Raw genomic sequence first — 8,736 nt, forward strand, 5'->3', positions numbered from 1 at the left:
TGTGATGTGGAGACTCAGATTCAGGAAAGATGCTCAGCACCAGCCTCAGGAGGCATCTGGGCATCAAAACTGGAAAACTGCTGAGCAGCATGAACTGACTGTAAGGTCTCTTTTATCACTGAAATGTCCTCCTGTCTCTAAAATAAAGCACTTGAATGTGCTATTTAGAGGTACCAGGCAAACTTCTGGTCTTTCATAAGTAGCTAAAAATATAAAGACCAGGATACACTTCCTATTTTACTTAATGCATCAGTTGAGATAGTTATAGTTTCTAGCTCTGGGTGTATCTTTTGTTGAGCAATTTGCTCACAAACCTAATTTGGTTTGCTAACACATCCCTCAAATGCACTCATCAGATTTTGAGGAGATACATTCAGACAGCACTGCAAACTCTTTGTTGGTCATGACCTGTGCTGTGGATTTGCTGATGTGGATCACATGGGAAATTATTATCAGGTCCAGAGAAAGAAAATACAAGTAAAATGCAATCAATTTCTGCTGCAAATTTTAATATTTCTTGGTTGCATGGCACTGAATAAGTTGAAGTAATTTAAAAATATTTGTGTACTACTATGTGTCATATACGAAATGAAACTTACTCCGAGTAAAATTTGACAAACTTGTTAATGTGTATGGTCTGGAGTAAAATACCTTTTCTTGGTCATTGATACTACCTAGCACATCCCAACCAAAAATGTATTCATTACTTTGTGGTAACTTAAGTTAAATAGTCTTCAGCAGTAAAGTAGGCTACTTTCAACTTGCTATGTACTTTGATCTATGTCACCAAACAACTTTATTAGAAAACTTGAAAACTTATGGATACTTGCCACATTTATGGAGAAATAGGTTGAACACATCAGTCTAAACAAAGAGCAGGAACTGCTGGTGTGAAATTCAGGAATGACTGAATCAAGTAGGTTTGATCCACCTATCAAAAGTTTTCATTGCCTTGCTTGGCCAGCTGTAGACCACAGATAACAAACTCAGGCCTTTTTGTAATAATCAAAAATTTATTGAGAATGTGTACAGAAAAAAAAAACCAACCATCAACAAAGGTAAGCACTGCTCAGGGAAGGGGTTGGGTATCTTACAGTCAATGATGCTTTGTAGTCAAAACTGAACTGTGTAATGTTTGTTAAGTTCAGTGTCTTAGAAAAGATTTGCTTTTCCTGTTCAGACTGGTCTTTTTCAAATCATTCTTTATGCATCTCCAACCTAAAACAGAAAAAAAAGAGTATTTTAATGTTCTTCTAATGAAAGAAGTATATAAGGCTACGATGGATGACATGTTGATAGTGTCCATACATAGTTATATTAGTTGGAAATTAAAAATGCAGCATTTAATATACACAAAAGCAAGGGATTATTCTTGATCATGAGATTATCCATTTATCCATCCATTAAAAGAAACAGTAATGTAGAAGGTGCACTAAAATTAAAGTACTCATGTGACTACTACTACTGTGACAAAATAATTAAAAAAGCCAGCTTCTCGAAGATGCAGCGGGCTTAACTTCAGCTGTCCATGCTCACTATTTAAAATTATTACTGAAGTGTTTCAACTATTATTGAAATGTTCTGTGTTAATTTTAAATATCTCCTTGGCCCTGTGCTCGAACCTGTTTGACATTGCCTAAGCTGTGCTGCTGTCCATCCACTGACAGTCTGTTGAATGGGATGATTTTCATGGCAGATTTCTTCATGGAGTACCACCGGTCACGCCAGGTTGCCCAGATAATGCCATTGTCAAATCCAGCAGGACCAGCATCTTCTGATGTGTACACACCACCTAGGAAACACCAGTTGGAGCAAAACAGTTGGTAGCTTTCTAAAATAGTGCCCATACATTTTTCTGGTCTTGACACCTCCATGGCACCCCTGGATGATCTAACAGACTCTGTTCACTCTCTTTCTCCCCCTATTGTGTTTCTCTCAGGATTGATTATCCCACTTTGGAATGGAGAGCAGTAACAAATTCCTACCACTGGTGTTAACAATTATTGCAAAGAACGGACTATGCCAGCTTTGGAAAATCCAGAAGGCAAAGTGTACTCTACAAACATGACTCATTTCCCTTTGTCACCGAAACGTGGTGTCCTGGATATAAGCACTCAGAAGACACTTACCTACATAATATTTGCCATTGAGGTGGCCAGCATGGCATCTATTCATCCACCACCCAGATCCATCCTGCTCAGCACAGTTGCCTTCATAGTTATCGTTGTCGTTGTCGTGGGTACTGAACCGCATGCCATTGTGGTAGGTGTAGGATTTATCACTTGGGTCATTCCCAAAATTGAATCCATCGAAGGCATCCCCAGCGTCACCCCCGATGAAGTAGGCGTAGGTCAGTCTGTACTTGTCCTCTTCACTCCCCACTCTGAACACAGCGTAGTCAGCAGTGCTGGGAACAGAGGGCAGGGCTCAACATGGGCATGCTGCATTCCCAGCACATGCACAAGTGAAAAATTAATCAGCGCTAAAACTGCAGAAAAGGCATTTATTGCATCCTAGCATTTCAGAACGAATTGTTTTTATGTGACTGTGGGCCTCAGTTAAGTGACACACATCCAATCAACTTTTGTGCTCCGGTACCCGACATGTTTTCTGATTACTAGTCTTTAGTGATGTATGAAATATCTACATTATCAACACACACACAGACACACACACACACATAAATATGTAGTCCATAAGATAAGTAAGACAAAGAAACTTGGAGAGAAGAAACAGATTCTTTCTGCCTAATAAATGAGTGCTGACAGCATGTGGCCTTATGACAGGCCCATGTGACTAAAACACCCAGTGACTGCTGTCACAACTGTAAGCTCAGGAGCCAAAGCAGTTTCATGCACACGTTATCTGGTCTAAGAGTTCATAAATTTTTAGGAGCAACCTTTTGTCAGTGCAAACTGATGCAGCAGCGGGAGCAGGACGTTTTAAGCTGTCAATCTCAGAAGCAAAATAAGAAAATACCTTTTTTTGCCACTCCAGTCCTCCAGCTCTATTCGTAAGGTGTATGGCAGAGTGGACTGTGTAGTTATTAAATGCATCTTTTCATTGCCCAGCCAGAACTCAGTGGTGTCATCTGGAGACAGATGTCCAAATCCTTCCTTGTACTGAACCCAATTTTTACTGAAGTCTTCGCTCCCATCCAGTCTCTGGAGAAATAAACCAAAAATACCAAAAACAAAAATAAAAACCTCAGTCAAAAAGATATGTATCATATGTAGGTAAATAAAAACAGTACTCATGCAAAAAGATTGTTTACAGCAATAATACATAAGTGACATACCCTTTGTAGTACTGTCCAGCCATTGCCATATGAGTCAATCTCACAGTAGACTAGGAATGACTGCTTGGCTCTCTGAGGCTTGATAAAGTACAGTCCACTTTTCCTTGCACCCTTATTTGCAATGTCCTGACAATCTGAAGTAAAGATATTCCAAAGATCATTTCCAATCTAGCTACAATTCTATCCTTACATTTATTTTATATTTTAAGATATTTTATATCTTTTTTAGTGCAAGAAATGCAACTTATCTAAATACCATTGTTGCAAATTAAGCTACTGAGTCCACATAGTTCAATGTCATTGCCATAAAAAACCCTACTGAGGGTCACAGGACTTGTGTAAGGTGAAGATGAATTTAGTCTCATGCAGAGTTTAAGCAGTGTAAAACATAGTCATTGCATTGATTACCACAGCAACAAAGAAAGTTAATTCTGGACCTAATGGAATAATTACATTTTTTTCAACATTGCTTAGTAGAAATTTGATGAGTTATCTTCTCTTAGTCCCAGGTCCATGGAAACTCCAGTCATGTCCTTTGTGTTTAGCACACATTTTGGGATAATCGTATTTTGGCCAAAGAGGCCAAGCAAGAACTAAGTTCCATTTGAATCCTTGCAGATCATCTAATTTGTACTGACTGGCTTTATAATGTGCAATTTTATGTATCTTTGCAGAAGTCTATGACCCACAAGATTCCAAGTGAATCATTGCTGTGGTGCCAAGCAGCAGCACTCGTAGTGAATCAACCCTCCACCATAGAGGGAACATTCTGCACACCTCTTCCAGTGGTCTCGTAAATTTCAGCCCGGTCCTTGCACGGCTCCTGACAGAGTGACTCAAGCTGGGCAATCTTCTGTTTCAGCTCTGTGATCCTGTTGCCGTTCATTATATGTGTGTCTGTCAACTGTCTGGACAGAGAGACACAAAAATGGATTGTTGTACCTGCTGTTTGAGAATGTGTAATTCCCATTCATTCCCCTGGACACATGCCTCATGGATCTAATGCATCCCTGTAAAATGGGGTGCCTCTCTCAGCACTGGAATTCAGAGTTAAGGACAGGCAAAATGGGAAAGCACAGGCTTAACCTCATGCAAAACTTAACCATATGCAAAACTTGACTCTAACCAGCAAAACTCTAACCAGTAATTAATGTATTAATATAACTATGGAAAGTTTTACTTTCCTCTCCTGATGTAAAGAATAAACTCTTCAGTTATGGATGTATTTGTAAAACATAAGTGCTCTAAATAAACTGCTGAAAGTGTCAGAATGCCTAAGAAAATCTTTGACATAATGTCATAGAAGCAGAGGTCTGTCAAAAAACATATCCTTAAGATTTAGTAAGATTAATGATGTTTTCAATTCTATTTCCAATGTTTACTTATAAAAGACTATCACTAAGTTTATAGTTACTTATGATTTAGAACTAGGTAACGGAGCTAATTTTCATGGATGTATGCAACAAAATTGGCCAGAGTAAATGATTGCACAAACATTCCACATGCTCTGCTTTACAGCAAAAACTCATGACCTCCAAAGGTCATGAAAAAAAATTTAGGGAGAGCTGGCACAGCAGGGGAAACATAAATAAAAATATCGCCAGGCTTCATGGCAATTCTTATCTTGTACTTCTTGCACAATTAACAGTTTGTCCAGGTGAGCAGAGAATTCAGTATCAGATCCTCATGATCCTTCTGTGTCTTGCTAGGTAGCTACTAATGCCAGTGTGGGCAGAACTGTCCTCAAGAGCACAAAAAACCTTTCTGAGAAAGGCTTTTTGGCACTTGACAAAAGAACAGAAAGAAAACAATTTGAATTGTCACTGATAAAAGAAGTGGAAGATACCTACTGTATAGTAGTTTCATGAGACAATATAGTCTTTTCATATGTGACAATTTCTTCAATTATTTTCCTGGACCTCTGAGTGTAATCATCAAGTTCATCTGTAAAACAGAAAAGGTACAAAATAATTGTAGTTAGGAAAATTTAAAAAAGAAAACCACATAAATAATATTTTTCAGTTGTGTGCTTATTTTTATATGCTCACTTGGTAATATCTGCTTTTCTGAAGGATAGAGGTCTTGGATGTGTTGGATCAGTTCGTTTGCTGTTACTGTGGCATTAGAAATACGCTGCAAAAGTCTCTCCATTTCCAGCAGGTCATTATCCACAGTGGCATGGTATTTAGCAAAGAAATCTGCAATGCCACAAGTTGTTGGGCAGAAGCTACCCTAAGGAGTAAAGGGACACAGTTGTCAATGTTTCAGGGGCAAAGCAAGCAGAGCAGAACGTGTGGGCAGAGGAACTTTCAGTCACTGCTGACACAAATGATAAAGGATAAAAAAGGGCAGGCATTAGCAGCAGACTTTGAATTTGCAGCATGCAGCAAGAAAACAGTGCATGCCATTATTGTAGCATCTGCTGGAAATGTGCTTTCATCCACTTTTACCAAGCATATACTGCTATCAGTAAATGACAGGTTTAAGCAAAACACACTTAATAAGTACAGAAAACAATGATGGGGTTCAAGTGATAACACTGGTTAATAATCAGCATAGAAAAGCTTTAGTTACATTCTTAAGATAAAAGAAAATTGTTCAGGTACTTACAAATCTGTCATCCAGTATGCAGCAGTTTTCTCTGGTAGCAATGTACTGAAGAGAAGAAAAGAGGGATGTTTTTAGTGGATTTTCTCCAAGACCCCTTTCTGCGCTAGCACGCAGTTTCCTTCAGGCTGTGCCTTCACTTACCGCCATGCTGGTGGACAGGAGCAGGGAGAGGAGCGAGCCCAGGGGAGCCCAGCGGCACAGCCTCAGCCCCATCGTGTCTGTCCCACCAGGGCCACTGGTGCAGTCAGCAGCCGACAATGTCCAGCCCAGCGCAGGGGGGCAGCAGTTTAAGGCAGCAGGCTGAAGCTGGGGGCGGGCACTGGGAGGTGGTGGGAGGAGGTGGGGTAGGGATCTGAGGCGGATTCCCAGAATTTGCACATACACTCCTCCCATTTTCAGAACCCGCTTTGCGCTTAGTCGCCTGATCTCTGCTCCAGCCAGGTCTCAGGGGAGGCAGGAAGGTGAGATAAGGCATGGAGACGCTACACCTCGTCACAAACATCATCAAACTCACACATCGTTTTGTAACAGGGGCTGGCAGAGGTTTCACTCTAACAGCACAGAGAAAAGCCACAGTAGCAATCTGAATTATCTGCACCAACTATCAATTGCCTAACAACAAATGATATTTTCGGATTAAGTAGGTCTTTCCCACCACAGATCTCTACATGTTTTGCAAAGAGACTCAACACCATTTTCCCAGTTCTGCAGATGACAAAACTGAGGCAGAGAAAGGTGTGAAGTCATTGGGCAGTGGCATATCCAGAAAAGAAGTCTGTGGTATTTCTCACAGGCAATGAATGTTCCCTATCCTTCAACACAGTGAGTCCATTCCAATGACTTTGGTCAATGCTTCCTTGCTGGAGAGCTAATGTTGTTGGTATCTGCTTTCTTTGATACTGCTACAAGAGTGCTGACAAGCCCTGTCTTCTGCCATGGGTGTTGTTCCAGCAAATTACTTTAGTATGTCCTTTTGCATGCTTTCTGTATTGGGAGCATTAACACCCTTCCACTCATGACCCAGACCCAATGTCTGAACTATGGCTTCTGCAGAGAAAGTCTGATTTTGTGCCTGTACAGCACAATGTGTGATAAGGCAGTGTTGAATGAGGCTTTTGACTCCGTTACGTGTTTGACCAGATGATGAGAAGAATGGTGAGAATGGGGCTCAGGGATAGATCTGTTGTTACTGGGGTCAGCTTTGTGATTTCAGGCAAATGACTTTGTCTCTGTACAGCAGGATCAATTCTTCAACTTGGCTTAATAGGGATTTTAAAAAGGGGAAAAAAGCATTATATAGGAACCAGATTATTAGAAAATTAGATATGATTATGCCCTGAAACATGGAGAGTTCCTGACCTGTATATCCTCTTTCAATCTGGTCAAATCGGATCAAACAGAAGGCTCCCATCATGTTCAGAGATGCACCCACATATTGCCAGAAGGAAATGTGAGTGTTTAGGGTGCTAAAAATCAATCTGATGTGACACAAGTGAGGCTGAAGCATTGTGCCTGAGTGTCAGCTTTCCAGTAACTGCACTGATCACCAGTGAGTTAGTCACCAGGCTGCCAAAAGTCTTTTCCAAAGGATGATCGATGCTAAAGGTTTGTCTTTCCAAATCGGCTATTAATTCCCTTCAAGAGCTATGTGCAGAATGAGCTCTTGTTGACCTTACTGATACAAATAGGACGTTTCCACCTTTTACAGAGTCACTTCTGTTTCCTAAAGTGTGAAAATAAAGTAAATAGGACTGGATAGAAGTCAATCTGCTATTGTGTTTTTTACCGTTGCTTCACTGGTGCTGTTAACATGGACTGAGGAAACCGTGGCTGAACCTCCTTGTCACTGTTGCTCATACACCGAGCTTGCTTTGCTTCATCTTTGCAGCTCATGACACAAAAGGGTCCACAGGGTCCTGGAGATACCATTCCAGAGGCTGTGCACCAGCAGGACTCCCTTAGATATGACAAGAGAGCATGAGTGGGCTGCTGGTATGAACTTTGTTAAGTAACAGCTTGAACACAGATGTACACTGCACGTACTGTTTGTGATGCAATAGGTGAACCACGTAGCACAATTCAGGTATCCCTTATCCTCTGACAGAATAAAGAACACATCTTTCCTTTTTGTTGTTAGAAGTAGCACATATAGGCTTGAAACTCTATCAGAAGAATATTTGGTAGCAGAAAATGAAAAAAAAACTGTCTTGTGTTCCTAGGCAAGAATTTCAGAGAAGATGACAACATTGAACTCTGGCAGTAAAAACCTAGTTCATCTTGAGTTTAAAACCCCAAGATTTTATAGTTAAAGCATGAGAATGGCTATAATGACATAATAACAATGCATAAATAGAGTTTCAATGTTCAAGGTAAATGTCTAATTGGTGGGAAAAACAAAAGGATCATTATTCTTACAAATGGCTTAGGAATAGGAAAACTGAATTTTCAGTCAGATGCTTATGTTACACAAAATTATCATATTTGCATTCATGAAGGAGTCAATTTTCAACATTGACTCAATGATTACCAAATATTTGCACACTGCAATTATAAGTGTTGCTTACCTGTATTTGTCATTACAACTGTGGTACTTCTCAGCAGAAGATGTAAATATTTAAACCTCAGGAAATTTTTGTTTGCTTTACTGATTACATGGTCATGAATAATTAATCAATTCATAAGTTTGCTTCTTTTTTCTTTTCTTCTGTTATTACACCTTTCATTACTTAGAAAGATCTTAGTCCTACTTTTAATTAAGTTGAAAGCAATACATATTCTTAGTGGAATGACTATGTGGTGTTTTTCCTCTTCTACATACCATTTTGTCT

At 39.8% G+C, this 8,736-nt stretch overlaps 1 protein-coding gene across 1 annotated transcript; it reads right to left on the reverse strand.

The window, feature by feature from the left end:
* Positions 1-993: 993 nt before the first annotated feature.
* Positions 994-6,148, reverse strand: FGG (fibrinogen gamma chain). Its single transcript, XM_059470717.1, has 10 exons — positions 6,050-6,148; positions 5,909-5,953; positions 5,347-5,530; positions 5,149-5,242; positions 4,076-4,206; positions 3,299-3,432; positions 2,980-3,164; positions 2,130-2,407; positions 1,623-1,792; positions 994-1,218 (listed from the first exon to the last, which is right to left on the reverse strand). Exons 1-10 carry the CDS (start codon positions 6,119-6,121, stop codon positions 1,204-1,206), a joined length of 1,308 nt encoding a protein of 435 aa, XP_059326700.1. The 5' UTR covers positions 6,122-6,148; the 3' UTR covers positions 994-1,203.
* Between the last annotated feature and the right edge of the window lie 2,588 nt (positions 6,149-8,736).

Source organism: Ammospiza nelsoni, chromosome 4 (assembly GCF_027579445.1).
Source record: "Ammospiza nelsoni isolate bAmmNel1 chromosome 4, bAmmNel1.pri, whole genome shotgun sequence".
In the NCBI taxonomy this organism is placed as follows: domain Eukaryota; kingdom Metazoa; phylum Chordata; class Aves; order Passeriformes; family Passerellidae; genus Ammospiza; species Ammospiza nelsoni.

What these genes read in the sequence shown, in the direction of transcription:
- FGG (XM_059470717.1), bottom strand. Translation starts at nt 6,121, where the DNA reads ATGGGGCTGAGGCTGTGCCGCTGGGCTCCCCTGGGCTCGCTCCTCTCC. An exon ending in TCCTGTCCACCAGCATGGCG is followed by an intron (nt 5,954 to 6,049) that starts GTAAGTGAAGGC and finishes TCTTCTCTTCAG; the next exon opens with TACATTGCTACCAGAGAAAA. An exon ending in GACTGGAGTGGCAAAAAAAG is followed by an intron (nt 2,408 to 2,979) that starts GTATTTTCTTAT and finishes CTCTGTTCCCAG; the next exon opens with CACTGCTGACTACGCTGTGT.